Source organism: Ammospiza caudacuta, chromosome 1 (genome assembly GCF_027887145.1).
Source record: "Ammospiza caudacuta isolate bAmmCau1 chromosome 1, bAmmCau1.pri, whole genome shotgun sequence".
Taxonomy (NCBI): Eukaryota; Metazoa; Chordata; class Aves; order Passeriformes; family Passerellidae; genus Ammospiza; species Ammospiza caudacuta.
In genome coordinates this window covers 107,398,478-107,420,698 of record NC_080593.1, presented here as the reverse complement: position 1 = coordinate 107,420,698, position 22,221 = coordinate 107,398,478, and the positions used below count along the sequence as shown (strand labels likewise).

General features: G+C 37.3%; 1 protein-coding gene and 1 long non-coding RNA gene across 5 annotated transcripts in view; one reads left to right on the top strand and one right to left on the bottom strand.

Moving 5' to 3' along the window:
• Nucleotides 1-22,221, bottom strand: part of MIB1 (MIB E3 ubiquitin protein ligase 1) — a 76,969-nt gene that overhangs the window by 18,157 nt on the left and 36,591 nt on the right. For 2 of the 3 annotated variants that reach the window (XM_058818265.1, XM_058818273.1), the window contains exons 13-15: nt 7,526-7,658; nt 7,060-7,146; nt 4,205-4,366 (exon numbers count right to left, since the gene is read on the bottom strand). In XM_058818265.1, the coding sequence (XP_058674248.1) occupies nt 4,205-4,366; nt 7,060-7,146; nt 7,526-7,658 (382 nt within the window). The remainder of the gene's footprint in view (nt 1-4,204; nt 4,367-7,059; nt 7,147-7,525; nt 7,659-22,221) is intronic. The other variant, XM_058818282.1, reaches the window with a different exon arrangement.
• Nucleotides 15,397-21,292, top strand: LOC131566855 (uncharacterized). 2 transcript variants are annotated; one of them, XR_009275600.1, is made up of 3 exons: nt 15,397-15,738; nt 15,838-16,029; nt 17,417-21,292. It is a non-coding gene; the product is annotated as an uncharacterized LOC131566855 (long non-coding RNA). The 2 variants fall into 2 exon arrangements; XR_009275599.1 differs by having other exon boundaries at nt 15,838-21,292.

Here is a 22,221-nt window from a genome sequence, read left to right as displayed (position 1 = left end):
AGGCTCCCAACCACAGCCCAGCAAGGAGTGGATTCCCCAAAGCATTCTGGGCTCCCAACACCTTTTTGTATTAAAGCTCAATCAGATGAAATGCATTAAGTATAATATAGATGCCAGAACTGCTGGCATCACTAAGAGTCCCTCAGCAAACTACACTACACTGTATTCAGAGGAAGAGCTTTGGCAAAGCTAGGGCAGCTCCAACTCAAGGAAACCCAGTTGCTTAGGGAAGCATTTTATAAACCTCAGTCTATATGTTGTTCCTTTTTTAAATTAGAAGTTCTTATATCAATACATGTCACTGAGGCTACAAGACTCTTGAGGGTCTCTTTATGAAGTCAGATACTCCTCCTGCATTCTTCCTCATGATTAGGTAAGAACAGTACAGCTCCAAAGGCTTTATACCAGGAAAATCAGTAAGTTATGGAAACAAACATTATTTTTGCGGTGTTCAGATAACAGAAAATTTTCATTTATCAATTGAGACTGTTTTTCTGCACTTCAATTGCAGAACTGGCTGAAGCAAAGCAGAGATGTGTTTCAGCTTCAGTCCTGGTACTTTGGACTGCATTATTAATCCAGCCAAGGCAGCCCAACACCCAGTGAAACTGATTTGCTCCAAGGTTGGCAGAGTCATTGTGGAACAGTCATCTACATTAGTCACAAAAACCCTAGGTGCTAAAATGCCTCTGCATGCTGTACAACTTGAAAACACTAGGACAATGTTGCATCCCATGACACTTCTCAGGAAGCCTGCAACTTTTCAGGCACAAAGAATGAGAACACCACAAAAGAACCCACACACAAAATACTCTCCATTTTGTCTCAGTGCCCAGTATGGCTGCAGTATACCTCTGGAGGGGGCTACCCCTGAAATGCATCAACACAAGCAAACCCAGCCAATGCACCAGTGAGGGAGAAGTCTCAGTGCAATCCACAAAAACTGTACAAATATAATCCAAGTAATTGTACCTTTGAAGCAGTAAACACTTTCCATTAGCTTCTTTCTTTTAAGTTAGGATTTAGGCGGTGGCATCACTTAAAAGCATTTTAAGAGTCAGAAATATACCTTAAAGACACTTGTATATTAAAATAAATGACACAAAATGACCCTGGGAATAATACAGTTGTTTAGGATAAGAAGTACTGTAGGCTAGAACAGTGCATCTGTAATAAAGCAATTCAAATGACTTTTTTGTGGTGGTGGAGACTATACTTCAGAAAATTTCTCCTCCTCCCAGCTGTAGTCACCACAATATGCTGGATGAAAAACTTAAAAATTACTTAAAGAAATGGGGTTCACTGCTCATAGCACTTGAGCACAGTAATATTTTTCAGAATGGTACCTAAAAAGAGTAGGGCTTTGTGTACTATCAAGATTGCTCACTACATGCATGAATGTAAGCATTTAAACAGTCTATCAAAAAATCAGCTGAAGAAACCTGACAAAAATTGTTTTATGTATAACATAAAATATCCTGAGTTGGAAGGAATTCACAGGATCATTAAGTTCAGCTCCTGCCCCTGCACAGGATAGCCCCAAGAGTTGCACCAGGCGCCTGAGATCATTGTCCAAAGGCTTCTTGAACTCTGGCAGGCTTGGTGCTGTGACCACTTCCCTGGGGAGCCTGCTCCAACGAGCATAACGTTGGCATTCAGAAGGAACTACTGAAAAAAAAAATCAATGTTAAAGAATTCCTTCAATTTAGTTCCACTTGTGAAATAAGTGAATGGTAATCAGTAAAAAGTATCGTTTCATATTTTTAACAGTGGTCAAAGTAAAAAGTAACAGATCATACAATTTCAATGAGTTGCTGTCTAACAAACTTAATCAAGTATGAAAAAACTCTAAAATCCTGCAAGTGAGATTTTTCTTTTCAGTTTATTCAACTGAAACAAAAATAGAAATAATTATTTCTATTAAGTATGTATGTGCTACAGAGAGGCGCCCTACAGGCCTCAGTAGGTTGGAATCTCCAAGACAGGAGCGCAAAATTAATTAAAATTTAGCCAAGCAAAAATGAGCTCTAAAAGCTAAATATTTACAGAGATGTGTTGCTATCACATTGCCTAATGAAATCTGACACATTTTGCAACCTTTAAAGGAATTAATGAAGAAGAATAAAAAAAAATCTCTCAAAACAAACCCTCAATTTAAGTCAAAACATTTACAAAAAGAAAACCTTACTGATTCCCAGGCAAAACTATTAATCCTCTTTATCATCTATTATCCATCAAAACCTGTATTTGCAATTCCACACAAAACAAATTACCAACGTGTCCTTGGATAGCTTTAAACATCCAAATGCCTGCACATATTTTTACAGCTTCAATTCCATCTTTGTTGATACTCAATTTTGGGGAAAAGGCAGCTTAATATTTAAAACTGTTTAATGGTAAAACCTAGTTCATAGAATTTTTACCTTACTGTTATTTAAATAAAGGTAGATAGGTACAGGTATTGTTCTCATTTCCCGTTTTCACAAAACGTTTTCAGGATAATTTGATTTGCTGATCATCTTAAAGTGTTTTCAGATATATTTACTTCATCTTTTACATTTCACAAAAAATAAAAACAAGCAAGTTTTTGTCTCTTCTCTGCCAGAACTTATCTTCTCCACACCTCTTAAACCTCCCAAATTTGTTAGTTTGGCAGAAATTTTCTCTGCAGCTAAACAAAGTGCAAAGAAATGACCAGTAGTTTGATCAAGCTAATAAAGGAGAGGAGGTATTGGTTGATCATGATTTTTTAAAACTTTAAAACATTTTTAGGTGATCAGAGACACAATGATGAGGGAATTTTTTTGTTCCTCATATCTTCTGCCTTATCTTTGTCTTATTACTTCAATAGAAATGTGAAAAAATTACACTTTTGTTTGAAACCAAGAATACTTCTCAAATGAAACTAGAGATAAAACTTTATTATTTAAAATATAAATTCCCCCCCCCCACAAAGAGAAGTTTAAAAGGTGATGGAAAAAAACCCCGCTTCGGTTAAAATCCCCAAAACTCAATGCACAACTCTAGTTTCATTGTGAAAGCCATTAATAAGACTGAGCAGAGAAACCAATTTATGAAATGCCAAATCTGAGAAAAAAAATTCCCTTTCATTCATTTCACAGTTAAACACAAAGTATTCCAGACAGCTCTCATAGAGTCCATTTCAGATCACAGAAACAACTGAGCTGTCACTGCTCTTCTTGTCTCATTTAAAAGGACAAACACATTTTCTTACACGTTAGACATATTTCAAATCTCTTTCAAGGCTTATCCCAGTGTATTTCAGTGAGATTCAGTAACCAATTTGAAAAAAAAAATGGTACAGTGGAATTATAGTTTTGAACAAAGACTTTTCATAAAGTTGGTGTATTTGTTTTTTCTTAATGAAACGCAAAAGCAACAACAAAAAAATTTCTAATTTTAACCCTCAATTAAAATCAGAAAAAACATTATACTAACAACTAACGGTTCGGTAGTTCTGATACACTGATACACCATTATTTTGTGCATCTTTAATATCTAAAGAAAAAAAATGTTTCTTTTTCTCAATCTGAATTGCTCCATAATTTTATTCCTCCTTTGTCTCTCAGGTAAACTACAAACTTCACCTCTATATATGGGGTTCACACAGCTTCTTGGGTGTGAGGGTTTCTTTTTTCCAGTAAAACATTTTTCCAGTAAAACTTTTACTACCTGGAGGCTATTTGACTATACCCTTACTACAGCACAATTTCTGAACTGAACTCTGTCAAAAATACAGATCTCAATAAACATACTAAATTAAGAATGCCCTGTTCTAACAGAAAATACTTTCAGAAAGTTAGAGAAGCAACTAAGCAACTAAAGTTATAAAGACATGCAAGACGCTGAATCACAGAAAACTATTTCAGTCTTATTCTGTACTGTAATACTGTTGAATTCTCTTTCCAAAAATGCTACTTTGATTTTTTGGCAGCCATATATGTTCACTACAGAAGATAAATTCTTAGAAATATTTTTGAGCTACATAACCCTCTTTCTTTAAAAAAGGTAATGACTTCATGCAGAAAGCCACATAGAACAATATGATTTCTGCCTACACTGCAGTTTAATGCAGAATGGCTACATAAAGTAATGCTGCCAAAACTCAGTCCAACAGTACAGAAGTAGACCAAGAGACAAATATACAGGGGAAAAAAAGAATAAATAAATGTGTTTTATTTACTGTGTTCTTTGATGGCTCCCAAGCAGTATCTACCTTGCCCACATCTTGCATGTCTTGGAGTTGGCGGAGCTGTGACAGAGTGTGGTGTCTCAGGGCTTCATGCAGGGGAGTATCCCCATCTTTATCCTGAATATCCAATTTAGCACCTGCACGAACTAAGAGCTGAAAAGAGAGAGAACCAAATTAAAAAAAAAAAAAAAGCTCCCTTTTAGAACTAATTTAGTTCTAAAAAAAATTATGGTTTAGGATTCTCTAGGAGGTTCAAAAGGGCTACTCCTATCTTGCTACAATTCACTGTTAAATTAATTTAAATTCATTTTCCTTACCTGGAGCTCAGCCCTCAACCAACACATTTATCTGTCTCAAATATCAAGCTTATTTCAGCAGAAGGCTAATGCTTGCCTCTGCTCTGAATGCTACAAAGACATAATTTAAGAGGATCCTTTCTACTTCCTTAGACTTTAATTCTTGTAAGACAGCCTACAAACAATGTAATTTATTAGAGCAATATGTACAATACTTGAGATAGGTATATATTCTTTACTATTAGTTTTCAATGATCTCAAAAATCATCATTTTCACACCATACTAAACTTTACAACTTAATTTACAGTGTCCTCACATTAGCAAAGTAGTTAAGCATGTACTTTGGTTAACCCTAATTCAGGAGAAGACATAAAAACCAATGACACTATTAAAAAGTCTCTCAGAACACTTTGGAAAGTAATGAACTGTAAGACTTGTCTCTAAGCTAATTTTAGACACCCGTTCCTATTCACATGACACAAAACAAGCACAAGGCTGCACAGGCCCTCCTATTCCTATGGCCTTTGTATACAGCCCTTCCATAATTCAGCCCACCAGAACTTGCTTAAATACACTGTTGAACAAAACAGAGCAACACATGCTGACAAAAAAATACTAACTGTCCCTAAAAATTAAACTCCATCACTGTTGCCATTCAGAAGTCTGTAGGCAGCAGCTGAGGTTTTAACTTCAGTTTTTGAGCTTCTGCTACTCTGCAAAATTGGGATTAGCAGTAGAGACAAAAGGCATAATCCAGAACCAAGAATATACAAAGAGGGATCTCCCTCTTTGGAACCCACATGCCTGCAAGGAGTTTCAGTTTCTCAGAACCAAAGAACCTCAAACATCAGAACAGGCTAAAAGGAATTGAAAGCCTAATTTTCAAGGAAGTATCTGTCTGCAATTGTTTGCAGTTTATCATTTTCCCCAACCTTCTCTTCCACAAGTGACATCAAGAATACCAGCTAATAGCTGACACAGTCTAGTCTCAACTTCTTACACTCTCTAAATGGATTTTCTCTGGACCAATTTCTTTCTCATATTCATATCTTGTGTCTACCACTAGGTCTTTACTGCTATGAGTTTCTCCTGGAATCCTTGACTACCACAGATTTTCAGAGTCTTTGCAGAAGTTTAAAAAAAATGATTTAAAAAAAAAAGCAAACCATTGCCCTTTGTCATGGCAGTAGGACTTTTAAAAGAACCGTGCTACCTTTGACCACTATTCCACAAATGCCTGAGGGTACAAACCCAGCCCTGGAAGCTATCCAATAGGAATTAGTTTTGGAATATGGAGCCAACATGTTCTTTGCATGGCTACATGAGCTATTTTAGGACTTATTAAAAGTTAATCCAGTTCTGAAAAACGGATACTCTACAGGGTCATTCACTTAAACATTCTCAGATATAAGCATGTCAGTGAAACACACATGCTAGTTGTTCTACGTGCCTACCTTCCTCTCATCTGCTACATTAATATTGTATTCCCAGGTACTGTGTAAATTCCAGAAGGGCACAAGAGTTCACCAAACACAGCTGCCAAATAGCTTACAGGATGCAAGTGGCACTGACTCTAGGAAACCATTCTTCTGGTAGCAAGCAGTTCCAGATATAGGGCCATATCACATGTTTCACTGTAACGGGATCACACCCATCAGCCCGCAGAGAGGGAGAAACCTTATGGCTAAATAACACCTAACAGAATGCACGTCTGCATAGGGCAACAATTCTGTGTAGGCCTGAATAAGAGACAGTTTTCCATACAAGATGACTCCATAAAAAAAAAAAAAATTCATCAAAGGCCAAGGCCAGGTTGATGTATTCACTCTGAGAGCAGTGAGTGCTCTCTCCGAGCCTCAAAATCCCACAGCAGCAAGGCAAACAGTCACACAGGTCCTCTATGACAGGCCAGACACAGCAAGCTATGCCAGACTCATCGCACTTCCTGTGCTAGCAACAAAGCTTTGTTAAGTTGAAGCATTCACTTTTGCAACCATGCAAGCAAAAAACCAGGATAGCATTCCTTTCACCAATAGGGCACTACTGTTCACTGCTTATAGGTCTCCCAAGCTAAGAGCATGGAATGTTAAACACTCAGAGACTGAAAAGGAGTTAAGGTTCTAAAAGATGTTTCGTGTTATAATTTGCAAAAGCTATGAGCAAGAACAATTACTCATACAGCAGGAGGCATCAGAAATGCTATTTGAAGATCCCCTTACAGCACCACAAGATTCAGACAAGTAACAGCTGAACATATTCTTCCTTACTAAACAAGAAGGGATGCTGGAATTGGCAGCCACACAGAGGAAACCATAATGTACATGTACAAAAATTTAGCATGCTTCAAGCAGCGTTCATATTGCTGACTGACCTTCTGTGCAAGTTGGCAGGCTTCTGAATGAAACAAAATCCAATCAAACAAACATGCAGCGACTATATGTTGTCAAATAATTTTCTGAACGTTCATGAAATATTCATATTTTAACAGCCACCATCAGCTTTAGCCAAATGCCATTAACCATATGGCTTACTGCAAATAAGATACTTACCCTAACAATTTGTGTATGCTGTCGTTCAACAGCAAGATGAAGAGCAGTTTGCTGGTTAACGTTCTGGATATCCAGGTTAGCATTGCCCTGCAAGATATTCAAAACATTAGAGCATTATCACCCCAGCAACTCATCTACAGGCAAGGCAGTCCATTAGGACACTGACTATGACTCTGAATACAATTCCTAGTTAGGGGATTTGAGAACAAAAGTGATTGAAAACTTCAATTATTCACTGTACAAATGTTGATCTGTTGAAAGAAACTAGGTATCCAATTTTTCAGTCCCTCTGCACCATTAGGCCATTGTAACAATCTCAAAGGCAAATTTGACCTTTAGAGCTCAACACGTCCTTCCCTCCTCCACTGCTTCTGCATTGCGACTGCAGGCGTAAAGCAGCCAACTATTTTCATATCAGATGGTTAACCAAAGCATGACATTTAAATCCTCCTGAGAAAAGTCCTACCTGATGCACCAAAAGTTCAGCCACTTCCACATGATTATTAAGAGCTGCCAGATGTAAGGCTGTGTAACCATCATCTTTTTTCTCATCAACAATCCACGGTCGTGGTAACTTGGACAACAACACACGCATTGCGCTGAAAAATATAAGCAGAGATGGCATAAACACCCCTACAACGTATGCTGAGTGACAACAGTAGAACAACATTAATTCTCAAAGCTATGTACTAGTGGCTAAAATAATTTTCATCTTTTTTCAAACAGAGAGAGTGGGTGAAAAGCTATACCAACAGTTTCAAAGCAGAATAATTTAATGTTCATTTCCCTCTCATTAAAGCACACAAACAAACCATACAATGCCTGGAACAGTGTGAGGATCAGGTTTGTTTTTTAGAAGAATGCTATCTAGCAGTAAAAATTACATTAAAGAAGCATTCAAACAATCTCTGAAATGTAGAGAAAATAATTTTCTCCCTCAAATCCTTATAGCATCCTTTACTTCAGTATTTAATGACCAAGTTCCACTACATTAGATTTCTTTAAAATCATCACTTTATAAACTGATGCCATGGGCTGTAACAGTTAAAACTCAGTTTCTAGGAAAGAAAATGGAGGAAGATCTCTTAAGCACAGAAAAAATAAATGCTGAAACTGTTAAGTGAGAACTAGTGGGATATTTTCTTAACAAATAATGGTTGACTATAACATACCATGGCAGTGTCTGGTAGTCAGGGAATAGGGTGGGGAAAAGCAACTTGACTACTACAAGTATTAAAGCACACTAAAATCCATAAAATCCAAAGTTAACCTTCAGTTAAGGGTATTAACAAGACAATGCTAGATAAACAAATTGCTCAATCTTGTATTCTCTGAGAAATACGGTTTTTGTAAGCTTATATGTCTTCACTTAGCTTTTGGAATACATAAGTTACCAAACTTAAACCCCTTATTGTCTTATCTTTATAAACAGCATATGCAGCTCCCTTATGACAGTTCCTTAAAGATAAACACAAAACCAGAAACTGCTACAATCCTGTGCCAAGAAACCTCTTCTGTCATCTGATGTTTCCCTACTGTTGAAGGAACATGATATCTACAGGAGAAACACGGCTTCTGCACAAAATTCAAATTTTTAAAATCCAAGTAATCCTTGCTAATGCAAGTGGAACCACTCAGTCACACAGTGCATTGCAAGGCAGATAATGTATCTAAATTAAAGAGTTCTTCAAGAGCTCTGGTATCAAAAATGTGGGATCTCAATAATCCTCAGAAAAAGCCTCATGATTGAACCTCTCAGCTTTTACTTAAAAATACCCTCATAAGGCATGAATGACTGCCCCGTCAAGTAAGAACTGAGCTCCCAGTTCATTCCAATCATATGTTTCCTTGAACATCCACACTGAGGTGAAGTAGTATTCATTCCTAAGCTCTCTTTTAGAACAAGCCAATGAGTTCCCTATAAAAAAACCCTAGAAGTTGTGTCTGGGCACAGATCACCCTAATAGGCCTTCCTTGAAAGCAGAGAAGTCTGTGAGGTAACAGTAAGGAAGTGCATTCCTTCCTACTCTCTGCTCAAATGCTCCCATAAAAGACTCTGCTTAACAAGCATCTCCATGTTCTCCTGCTACTGAGTGCACAACAGAAACCTCTGGTTTCACACCTATGCTACAGCTGTCAGAATGGCATATTAAGTGACACTTTTCTGTCCCCAGAATCAGAGTGTCTATAGGAATCCCAACTAACCAACTGCATTTTCAAGCCACAAGGTCATACAAACCCACAGGAAACCAACTGCTACATGAAGCACCCATAGCCATGCTGCTCTGGATGTTTGTCTTCCTCAGAGTGGACAGAAGCCATTCTCAGCCTCTTAGGATTATTTATTTTCTTGGCAGATTGCTTCTCACTTCCTCACAGTCCAAACCACTTATAACACAGCAATATAAGACAACAACACTTAACAGACTGTACATTGCTCATTGTAAGCCATTGCTCAGTTTCTATTCATAATACCTTCTACAGCTCTCATGTGCTAGGAAGACTAGAATACTTCAGAAAAAAAACCAAACAATGGCAACATTAATTCTTTGGGAGATTCACTTATGCAGGATTTTTCAAAATTAGCGATATAATTTAATAAAACTCAAGTTACCAAAGCTTCATGAAATGTGGCAAAATTAACCAGTATAAAGTTGCACTGATAAACATAGTCTACTTCGTAATGCAAAGATGCCATATCTACAAATCTTGGCACCATCAGAACTGTGTTTAGCTGCTTTAGGGGAGCATGCCTGGGGCACTATGGTTTGCTTGGTATCTGGGCACACCACCACACCAGCTCTTCAGAATGCTGGGCTGATTCAAAGCACACAGTCCCAACAGCACAACTAGCCTTCTATAGTGGCTTCCCACAGGGCATCATGTCATGTAAGCTCTTTATCTTCACCTGCCAGGCTCAGTGCTTCCAAAGACCCCATAAAGCTCTTATCTACTGTGGATAGTCTAAAAACACAATAAAAAATTCCTGAAAATTCCCTGTGATTGACAGAAGGAATATGACTATGAGCAATGAGGAAAAGGTGGGGCAACAATAACCTAACAAAACAAAGAAACAAAAAAGACCAACAAGAAATTTTTCTTAAAACTGCAACTACAACTTGAGGAACACTGTGAAAGGGCATCAACACCAATTACAGCCAGCATGTCTCCAAAGTAGCTCCAGTCACTAAACAACAAACTGTCTTAACCAACTCAATGATATTTTATATCCTTTTTTTTCAGTAAGGAAATAAGAAAATTGCCAATTCTACAGATGAACAAAATTTGAAGTCCATTGACACACTTTATCAGATTTCTCAATATGTAAATATACTTCAGAAATACTACTGACATTTCTTTAATACATCTCATCTTTGAAACAAAAATAAGAAACCAACTTACTCAGCATTTTGTGTGCTGTGAAGAAAAATCACTCATCTTAATATGTGAATGCTATCCTTACCAGATCCTCTTTGAACTCTTTAGTTTGCTGTCTTACACCAGAAAAATTTTTATCTGAAGTTTGACTGAAAAATATTTGGAGATATCTTACTTTCAGAGAAATGAGATGCCTGCTACATTTCTGAATGCTTTTAAGATACATTGGTCTTACTGGAAAAGCAGAAGGACCACCAAAACAAATAGCATCTGTATGGAATACATTTTTATCTTACTGTTCACAGCAAATCACTGAAGGGTCAGGAACCACTACTCAGTTGTTTCTTTTTATTCAGAAAAAGACTATATCTCTCTTTCAGACCATGCTATATTACAGGACAGCAGGCTAGAAGGACTGTTTCAAGGAATGACACCTTAAAATTCTGCAAGATATTAATATGCTACAATGGTAAATTCAGCTCAGTGGCTGCATCCTCCTCCTCATTAGATGAGAGGTAGTTTCTTTCAATTTTTATAGGATTTTCTAGAGCTCCTGCCAAAATTTTGACAGCTAAGTGGCTACCATTCAGAGCAGCACTCACTGGAACAGGCATACATCATAAAAAGTCAAATTAGAGAATTCTTGTTGCCAATTACACATAATTCATGATTCACTCTCCCCCATGAAGTATTACAGAAGAAGCTGGGTTGTATTGCTCACAACATAGATGTGAAAACTGGCTTTTATCTTGTATACATTAAACAAACCACAGACTGCTTTCACTGTAGTTGCACTGCAAAGATCAAGAAATAATCTATTAGTAACCCTGATCATGAAAACACCTGAAGAAAACTTTACAAACTATCATCTTCAGTGTATTCAACTGTAACAGATTATATGGCTGGCTGAGGAGCTGCAAAGACTACTGATGAAATGCTTAAAACTCTTAATTGAAACACAGAACTTGTACCATCACTGTGTTATTTGTACATTATTACTAAAGCATCACCAATAAAAAAATTTTCTAATAGGCAAGCTTTGGTATTTATTGGTCTGCAGTATTTTCAGCTTAGCGGGAAGCTCATAAAAAGATTTTGGGCCTTTTTTACCTGGATGCCCATTTGCAACTTCTGAACATTTCTAATGGAACAAGAAGATAAAAACTCCAGTGAGAATTGTTGAGGGAGTTATCTGCAAAGCTTTAATAGGGATAAGTAAACTATTGCTTCTTCTCTAGGTGCTAAACACGTACTCAGTCAAAAAGGACAGAGAAAGCTCATGTGTGCATAGGGGGCTGAGACAGAGGTATCTGCTGCTCTCCCAGGTGCAGCTGCTGGGGGTACACTGCCTTATACTGCCCAATTCATCCCCATAAAATGACAGCCCAGACTCAAATAGTTACAAGTGATTTGGTCAAAGGAACATCCACTAATATGGTGCTACATTTAATTTGAGATGCAGAAGAGTAACAGCAAATGCTGCTGTTGCATGCATCTTTATTTGATCTTGCCACATAAGTAGTACTTTTTTTTTTCTGTTTCAGGTTTTTAGAGAGTCTGGAACCACAACTTAACATATATAGGACCACAGAATCACTTGGATTAGAAGAGACCTTACAGATCATCTCATTCCAGCCCTTGCCATGGAAATTCAGCAGTATGAACCATGTATTTTCAATATAAGATATTGCACAAATCTGAACAATACACTAATTAACTTTCTGCCACACAGAGCACTTGTTTCAACACCAGTTACCAACATTAGACATACAAAAAAAATTTATTCTTATGATGAAAAGTTAGCATATGGTGTATTATTCATTACCAACCTACATATAAAATGTTGGGTTTTATGCAGTACTTTGCTCACAGAGTTTTTGCAGATGCTCATCAGTACTATCTGAGAATGCAACATACAATAACAGATCTATTTGGAAAATCTACAAGATAAAAGTACTTCTAAACAAGATGAGGCCAACGCCTCATTGTATAAAAAATTCCAGATTTAGCAGTCTTAACTGCAAAAACATCCTTGCACCCTGTTTTAAAACAACATGAACAAAAACTAGAGAAGATTCTCTGCCAACAACTGCAATTTGACTGCAGAATGAGGCAAATGAAGAAGGTTGAAGGCTTGTGGGATAGTGGTAGAGTGGATTTGTTTGTTTAGCCTTTCAGAGTTTGTTTGTTAAGGTTTTATAGAAACAAATACTTAGGCAGAAAAAATTAGAAAGGCTACTCCACAATCTGCATAAGCACATTTAACTAAATTGCTACAATCCCACTTTTTTCCCTGCACTCCAGTTCCTGCATTATGTTGGCTGTACAGCCACATCATTTTCTAGCAACTGAAACAACCTGCCAGACTCCTGATTTGGCAAGTCTGCTTTCAGACAGATCAATGAGATAATCCAACCTACCCTGCAACTTCATGATCACTAGAAGCAATAGGAGTAAGGGAATGACAAAGCCAGAGCTGCAGGGAGGGCACACTGCCCTTTCCAGAAGCAAAGTCTTAGATCAGCATAAACTTATCAGCAATCCTATCACCAGAGGTTGTAATGATTCACTGCACTTTCTATTACAGGTTTTTCTACTTTCATGCCATTCTCCTCCCTCAACTCAGGTTTCCACTGTCTCAGTATGACATGGTTTCATAATGTGTTTTACAGTAATCCTGGCTTGAAGTATTCTCCACATACACATGCACCACCTCCACATACTCCTCTCCAGACTCCTAACCCTGGCTCAGCTAAACCCATTCACCTGTCTCCTGTTAGAGCCTCAAATAGTTGAAGGAACAATTCAGATTTAAAGATAGCTTCCATGGCAAAGTTTTCTTTCAAGACTGAGTAGTCTGACATGCATTTTACAACATAACTGAAGAAAAAACACGTTTTACTAATCCCTTTCTTGTCCTGTTGACTACCACCTCAGCTCAAAAAAAGCTTCCACAAAAAGTGGTCCCAACACAGCATCTGAAAGGTCATCCCTTTCTGCTGGATTATTTCTCATCTGGAATAGTACTCCAAGCCTGCTCACTGTGAAGCCAAAGAAACATTTGTACCAACATAGTGCAAGAAGTAACACAGGAGCAGGACAGCACTATTTTTGGCAACCATAAGATCGTAAGTGCACGTCAGCACACAACTCCAAGCCAAATCAGCTCCCTGATCTGATTCACAGGATACTCACTGTGCAGTACAGAGAACCACTGGAAGAATGAAGAAGGAAGTTTCTATCTCTCAGGAACAAGCAACAGGAAGAGATTATTACCTTAGACTGGTACTACTGAGCACACTGTACCTTGAATTGAGAGTTGCAGATAGAATTCCTATCTGACCAATGGTCTAGTTAGTAAAAGTTTAAGAAGGCAGGCTGGTTCCTTCTTTCTGCTTCTCAGATTTTCAAGCATCTCTTGCTTTTGAAAAATCAGTTTCAATATACATGTAAACAAAGAAACAATGAGGTATATACATTTACATGGAATTCACAAGCATGTATTGCACAACACTTTGTCTTCAGTGTATAATTATGAAAACAAAGAGAAAAGCAAAAATGTGACTTCAACCAGAAAGCAACAGAAGTTACAGGGTAAGCAGTAACCAAGCACAGGATAAAATCAACACAAAAAGAAGCACCAAGGGAAGTATAAATCCAATATACTGGCCTGCTCAGGACTTCGCAATTCACTCTGTACCCTACCATACTGAACTTTGTAACTGCTAATTACATCAATATTAATTGAATGGTATCTTGATTTAATAAGTTTGTTTCATTTTAGATTGACATATTTTCACCTTTTTCATCCTTCTTGCTCCCAAGCAAAGATTTTGTCTGCAAAATACAAAGTCTTGATGTATTTGGGTTCCCAACTGTTGTATTTAAATGCTAAATTTCAGTTATTCATTTTAAAAAAACATTGCATATACTCCCCATGAATATGAAAATCTCTCTTCATATTTTGAATGTGCAGTTATTAGTCTTGCCATGAGCCAATTTTGTAAACATGAAAGATTAATGCAATGAGCTGTTCCCTTGATTTCTTCTTTTTTTCTTTTCTTCTAAAATGATTCAGTTTTTTTAAAGAACAGTAGCACCTAATTTATACATGCATTTATTTTCTTTAGATGCAATTCTATGGATAAGCATTAGGAACAAAATACTATGGCATTATTAAACGTAATGGTATGGAATGATATGAATTTACTAATTAAACTTTTTAAAAATAATTTCTAACTTGATTTGAATATGGAAATGCAGGGCTACAAATGGGCACTGACTTCTTAATTATAAAATAACTGTATGATTTGCAATTGAAAACTTGGACTGAGGCTGCTCAGACCTTGGGTTAATCAACGCGTTAGTCACAGCATTTTTCAGTGATCAAGAAACCAGGTTACACAACCTGCCATGGCAGCGCAGGATATTTATTGTTCTATATCTGCGTGAAGTCCCTGCCTTGTTACTAGCAGGGCTGCCTTTTTTTTTCCCTCTCCCACTCCTCCCCCCCCCTCCCGCCCCAAATGTTTCTAAGTATAGTGACAACCTCATCAGGGTTTACTAGTAGCAGCGCAAGCTCAGTGAAAACCTGGGAAATCTAACTGGAAACATGAGAGAGAGCTTTATTTGGCAGTGCTAAAAAAACCTGGGGACAAATGGCTAAGCGGCGGTGGAAGTGCAGGCTGCACAATCAATAGGCAGAGAGCCGGATAGAGGCTCCCTTCGCTGCCGGATCGACAATCGACAGCTGAGAGACTATTTTTTGCAATGGTTGACTAAATATGGTCAGGGAAGAGAGAGGCACAAGAGAGCCTGTTTGCCTGGGAGTGCATGTTTCAAATGCTTAGCTGCCTATAAAGCCGTAACAGTTTTGCTCGTGCCCTCTAAGTGGGAAATACGGTTGGTGACTTCTGTAGTGTGTGTGCGGGAGCCCTGACCTCGCGAGCAGACTTGACCTCTGAAGATGGAAAGTAGCTTCAACACAGACCTGCCTACAGTTAAGCCTGGAAACATAACCTCAAGCAAGAAAAGATGCAGTGCAATATCTAAGGAACTAGAAGAAACCAATATTTGCCGGGGGAGGGGGGAGACGATCGCTATTTTTTTGGTGCCTTTTTCTAATTTTTTTTTTTTTGGAAGCAACTCCAACTTTTGGGGGCTTGGTTTTGGTCTTTTGTTGGGTTTTTATTTTTCTTTTTGCCTGTGATTATCTTCATCTGACAGTGGGCTAAGTTCACCTTCCCTTGGCTTCCTAGCATCTATCCTTGGAGTCTTAACTCTCAGTCCAGCAGACATAAGGTATAATTTCTATACAACATCATCCATATTTTAGCATTCAAAAGAAAGGAAGAAGGTGCCAATTAGGCACTCATATTCATGCCTTTTTTTTCTTTTAAGTTTTATCTATTTAAGGTGGTGAGGTACTGTATGCACCGACATTCGCCCCCCCTTGCCTCCCCCTCCCATGTAACGAAGAGCTGATTCAGCGAATAGAGTGAGAGCACTCAGGATGAGATGGCTGCTGCTGATGTGTCTCTAGGTCATTACCTCTCTTCCAACTGCAAATGCTGCATGATACTAAGCTTACAGGTAACAGAACATCAGGAGACCTGCATTATTCTGCACGTTTAAAGGATGCCTATGACTTTCTGCATGTATATCTTATTTACTAGACTGTTTTTTAAATTGTTGTATTAATCCCTCTACTCTGGGAACAGCTTAATTTTGAGTGTGCTAAAGTACCAAGCATTTGTAGTGTAAAGAGCAGGTTGAAAGAAAACAACTGCTAGTCCAAATTTCATAGCCAAAAAAAAAAAAAAAAAAAGGAAGAAACCAAAAAAACCAAATCCCAACTTGCTTAGTAGGTAGAATTCTTTTTAAAGAAGATAAACTAGTAAATTGCAATGCCATTAACTGGTTGTTCATTTCAGTGAGATGTATTCTTATCTTCCTATGCACAACTAAAAATGTACAAACTTGAAAAAGACAACCTAATAAACAGTGTGGTAGTGCAATGCTGAGTTCTCAAATAGGTCTCGGCAAAATTTTCAAGGTGCTTTTTATCAGACGTACATGAAAACAGCCTACTTAAAAACTAGGATGTGACTGCTGTGATTCTAATGCTGCATTGCTGATTCTCCTTGTACTACTGTGCTAGCTACTGCTACACTCTGATTTGCTCTCTATCAGCTGCACTAGGTTTTTGTCATGAGCTGCAGAAATTCTTACTTCCTCTGCCCTCAGATTTCCTTACAACTATTACAGTTACTAATTGTTCAGCTTATTTTGAATTCACCTTATAATGCTATACAGACAAAGCTTACTCATTACTGTAACCCAAACCAACTCCTGAAATACAGATTAAGCAACCATAAGCTATATCTGACAGTCCTTTAGAAGTCAAAGCTGTACTGCACATCAAATATTTAACCACTGCTCCAAACCAAGTTGCAGAAAATCTTACAAAACAGGGTTAAACTTGGGCTTTGTTTCTATGAGGCTTTTTTGTTTGGTTTGGATTAATTTTTTAGTTAATTATTTTAGCTGTCATAAATATTTCAAGGGTGGACAAGACTTTGACTGAAGCAGGTGAGTGCCAGTTTTAAAAAACGAGAAAAGCTGCTTGCAGAAGTGTTGAATAGGTATTAGCTTTCACATGTGACCTTCGGCCTAACAATCCAAATCCTGTCACAGCAGTTAGAGGCTGTTTTCTTAATTCAATGTCATCATCTTTAGGATAAGCAGGATCACTGGTGACATGTGCTTTTGTGTTTGGGTTGGCTTTTTGTGGGGTTTTTTTGTTTGTTTTGCTTTATTTTTTGTTTTTTAAATCACTCTGAAATACAGTGTAAATAAGGATAAAGCTGCAAAGAGTTTGCAGAATAATGGATGGGATACAAAAAGCATAGAAGTGGGATTTGGGGTAAGAAAATAAGTTTATAACTGCTATTTTATATCAGCCTATGCTTCCCTTCAGGACACCAGATGCAAACTGTACCCCAGCATGAAAATTTGCTAAAAGACCTGGGAGGAAGCTGAAGTTTTTACAGTGGACTACAACTACGAATTCTAAGAAAAGACATTGCAAACCTATCAGCGATTCAACTCTCTACTTAAACACGGTCACTTAGAAGAGAAGAGGCTGCAAAAATATGGAAAAGCACTTCTAACATCAGTGCCATCCCAAAATAATGAACTATGCCCAGCTTTAAGACACTGTGCAGGTAAATTGCATTGCAAAGTTCAGTTAGCATAGTAAGTTTATTTTCTACCATCAGTTTATCAGAACTGTTGTCCTTCCAAAGAACTGTTAGCCAGTTTTACCTAATGACAGCAAGAAAATGCAGCAAAATACTTTTTAGGTTCATCTGACAGGCAGTCAAGCAACTCTGTGTGTACCTGCTCAGAGCACATACTTCTTTATGTACCCATATGAACATACAATGCTATGGAATGTAAAGAAGTATGTATTTTTGGCAGGCAAGGAACGACCAGTAAGAGGAAACTAAACAGCTGCTGGAAGAAACAGGTTCAAACTCTCGTTTGAATGACATTCATGTGACAAATTGGCTTGCTAAGGGTCAGCTGGTATTGCCAAAATAACTCATACTTGTTAGTAACAAATCACAAAACATTAAATTAAGTGACTATAAAAGTGGGTAGGAAGAATTGTTAACAGCTGATAAACAGAATATTAGTTGCAAACAGAATTCAAAGCAGGGCTGGAAATGAAACCTTGAAATGCACCAATTAAGACTGCAGCATAGCTGCAAAATTCATCATTACCAGTACTCCTCACTTCATAGATCTTAAACTAAACTTAAAAGCCTAGTTATCAAAATGCATCTCATAAAAACAAGCCACTGTTACAGCAATCACAGCCTGTTCTGTGTACTTCAGATGGTAGTATTTAAATTTACATCTACCATAGAACATAAATCCACAGGTTGCAACTGAGACAAGTATTAACAGCTAAGAAATTACAGTGTAATCTACAAAAAATGACAGCCAAAATAATTGAGTATAACTTCCGCAATTTAATAAGACTTAAGTTAACATTTTCTCCAAATCAGCACGTATTATGCTCACTGAGCTCTTCGATACAAAGTGCAGTGTCAGGTTTATGCACAGAAAGTGACAATACAGAGATTTCTAGGCCAGAGTTGCTAGTCAGCGGATTAAAGCTATTGACAGATTCCTAAATGAAAACACAAATGACAACTACAGCCTAAAAGGTAAGGTATCTTAAATACTCTTTTCAAATTAGCTGAATTTATTTTAAATCCAAATTTAAGAAAATTTGCCATAAAAAAAATTTTAAGAACTACATGAGAAATAGTTCCACAATACTTTCAAGTTCTAAAAGTGATATTAATTAAAATACACTGATGCATACCATCCCTAGGTAAAGATACTCAACATCAAATCCAGGAACAAGGGGAAAATGCGAGGAAAGAACTTCCCACTCATCAATTCAGCCATTTCTATTCATGACAGCAGCCTTCTAAAAGCAGTTATTAAATATGTCCATGATAAATACGCACATTTGGCCCAGATTAAAGATTCTAACTGTAGCCCTTTGCTTACTAAAATTTCTGTGAGGAAAAAAACTCCAACCAAAACAAACAAGAAAAATAAACAAAGGCAACACACAATTTTTAGATGGAGAACTAATTTTTAAATACATAATTCTCAAACAGCTAACAATATCCGAGCCTGATATTTTTAACACCTGAGACTACATATTAATATATATATATGCAAGCAGAAATATTACCTTACCTGCTTAAGAAAGCAAAGTTTCAATACTTTTTTTAAACCTCTTTCTCTTATGAGCAGATATTTTGACACGAAGGCTACAGTATCTTAACATCTAAATTAAAACCTGGTTTATAGTGGGAAACAAATCAAATTGCACTAGCTTTTCTGAATAAAACAAGGCCACTAAACTCAGTCATGCTCACAGAAGCAGTTTGGTATAACTAGCAGTTTCACTGAGGGGTTAATTGCTAAGCATTTTCCTCTTTTCCTGATGAGTTCCTGCACTCAGCACCAATTGATTTAACTTCTTCTATAAAATGGGACAGATTTTTTTAACAGCTTTAATTTATCCAAGAGGTTTTTGGTAACAATTTATTATACTGTGTTCTCCCTTGTATAACATTGCAATGTTATTCTGACACAAAATGACAGTTCAGAGTGATACAAAAGTTAAAATTATATGTTGACATTGCTTCCTGCTAGTTCACGTTAGCATATCTCTAAGAATACATACCCAGTCACTCTAAAATGTCACATCCATCACTTAGATCAGCTGTTCAATTTTAACCGAGCACACGTTGAACTTTGGGCATCTGCTGACACAGTTGTAACTCAAACATTTCAACTGTGTGACTGACAGGGATAACAGATGCTGACATTATCAAATGCTACACGGCTTTTTTTCCACAGCCGTTTTTTGTCCCGATATGGCCAGTACATGAAACTGTATTGCCATCCAAAAGCGCACTTGAGCAGCTGTATCTGTAAAACAGTTCCTCTATAACTGGTAAAAATAGAAACTCATTTTATAGCCATCTTGATGCTTAAGTGCAAGTGACACACCTGCTACATTTCTATTAGGATACATAGTGTTGGGGAATATATTAACATAGATCTTCTCACCATCATCAGACTATGCAACAAACACACATCGACTATCCTTGACATACTCATTACTAGAGAATGGTTTAAACTAAGGTTGTCCCTAATTTCCACTGCAGACAAAGCTCAGAAAGAATTCAGTATGATACAAAAAAAAAGCTATGTGAGCTCACACAATTTTGTATTAAGGACCTTAGTTGAGAAGAAATGCAACCCCAAATAAATCTTTTAAAGCTGTCTTTTTCTGGCATTAAACATTTTTACATATGTTATCAAGGTAAAAAAATTAAATTTATCCTGCTATATTATATAATCATTCCTAAAAAGTTAATACTAACCAGAGATATAGCAATGGAATTGAAAGCACTTGGCATTTATATTTGTGCTAACCAACTACAGCATAAAAGCAGCTGCAAAAGGGAACCTGCCAGAAAATGAATGAGGAGAAGGGGGGGAGGAGGGTGACAAGGAAACTGAAACGTTCTTCCCCAGTAAAATTTAACATAAAGAAGTAAGGGAGCTCTATCTATTTCTGATAGCAACTTTAGGACTACAGTTTCTAACCTATTCTAAAATCTGACTACACTAGACAGGACAAAGTTTAAATTGTAACTATGATTTGATTTAAGACTCATCCAAATATCCTCAAGGAAATACACAAGGACAGAACAAATCTGTACAGGCCTTTCGGGTGTACAGCTTTTAATTATACCATCTCCAAATTAGGAAAGAGTTAAAAATTTGCATTGACAAGAGACAAATTGTGTAACACAGAAGAAAGCCGCGTGTTCTTTGTGCACTGCTCATGTGCTTTAAAATGTGTTAGTGAATTATAAGCTCCCTGCACTCCAATGCTTTGCTAAAGCTGGTAAAATGGAACCAAATCACCTCTTCAATGGATTTGGTCCCCTTCAACCAGCTGTAGCTATGCATTGATCACTACAAGATTTCTGATGTTGTTAAAACTGGACATGAAACCTGCTCAGAGCAATTATGTAGTCTTCTCTTCAGTCCAGCTGAACTTCTAGGCAGCCTGAAGATGGAAGGTAACCAGGAGTGTAGCAAATTCTGTATTCCAAAATCTCAAGTTTGTATTTGTAAATAAATAGCAACTGGTGTTTAACATTTTGTCCACATGCAGTAAAAACCATCTCTTACAATATTTACAAAGAAGATAGGTAAGCAGTGAAATAAACACTTCCTAATGATTTATTGTCTCTTGTATTCTTCCTCATGTCTGGTGCCCTTTCTAGCAGAACTTACCAAAAAAGCCCAAAACCCCAAAAGAAACAATCATGAACAGTATTGGCAGGGCAGGTTTACTTTCTGGACATTCCTCTCCCCATTTTTATGTTGTACAAGGAAGGAAACTCCCCAGGGCAGGAACTGTATTTGCCATTTTGTATCTGCTGGGCACATTATTTACTACTTAAAGATAATAAATTTGTTACTGACCTCAACAACTACAGGCTAATCTGCCACCTAATAACAGGTCTGCTCATGAAGATTATACTCTTCCTCCAAACCAACTTGAACAAAAGTATTCTTCCAAAGCATTTTCTAACATAATACGTTAATAAGAGGTTTTAAAAACAGACTCTCTTTGCACTTAGAGCTTAACCTACATTTACTGTCAGGAACTGCAAATACAAAAGCAAAAAACCACTTTGACAGGTTTGTACCACTCTCATTTCCTCAGAACTTGTCTCTCTGAGACCTCCATGACAACATGGCCCGTGAGTCCTGCAGACACTTCCTGAAGACACTCATTAACACTACGTAGAAGTGAGAAACCCCACCTCTCAATTAAATTGCTACAGTTAGAAATCTCACTGCCAACCCGTTCAAACCATCTGCAAATCTAAAAAAAAAAATTGAGATCTCCTAAATAATAAGAAAACCATGGGGAAAAGTTACAATTCTATTTTAAACCACAATCTCCTGCTTGCCAGTTTAGGAACATAAAGATGACATACTTCCTGCTATTGGAGAGCAATACCTAAGATCTGTATCTTACTCCAGGACTTAAGTTTTTTGATTTAAAGTCCAGCAGAATTTATTGCCCTGAAGAACTAATCATGCACGTGTGTGAAGTCAGGTCAGCTCCAAGAGCAGCCTCTATTTAAGATGCTAGCTGCA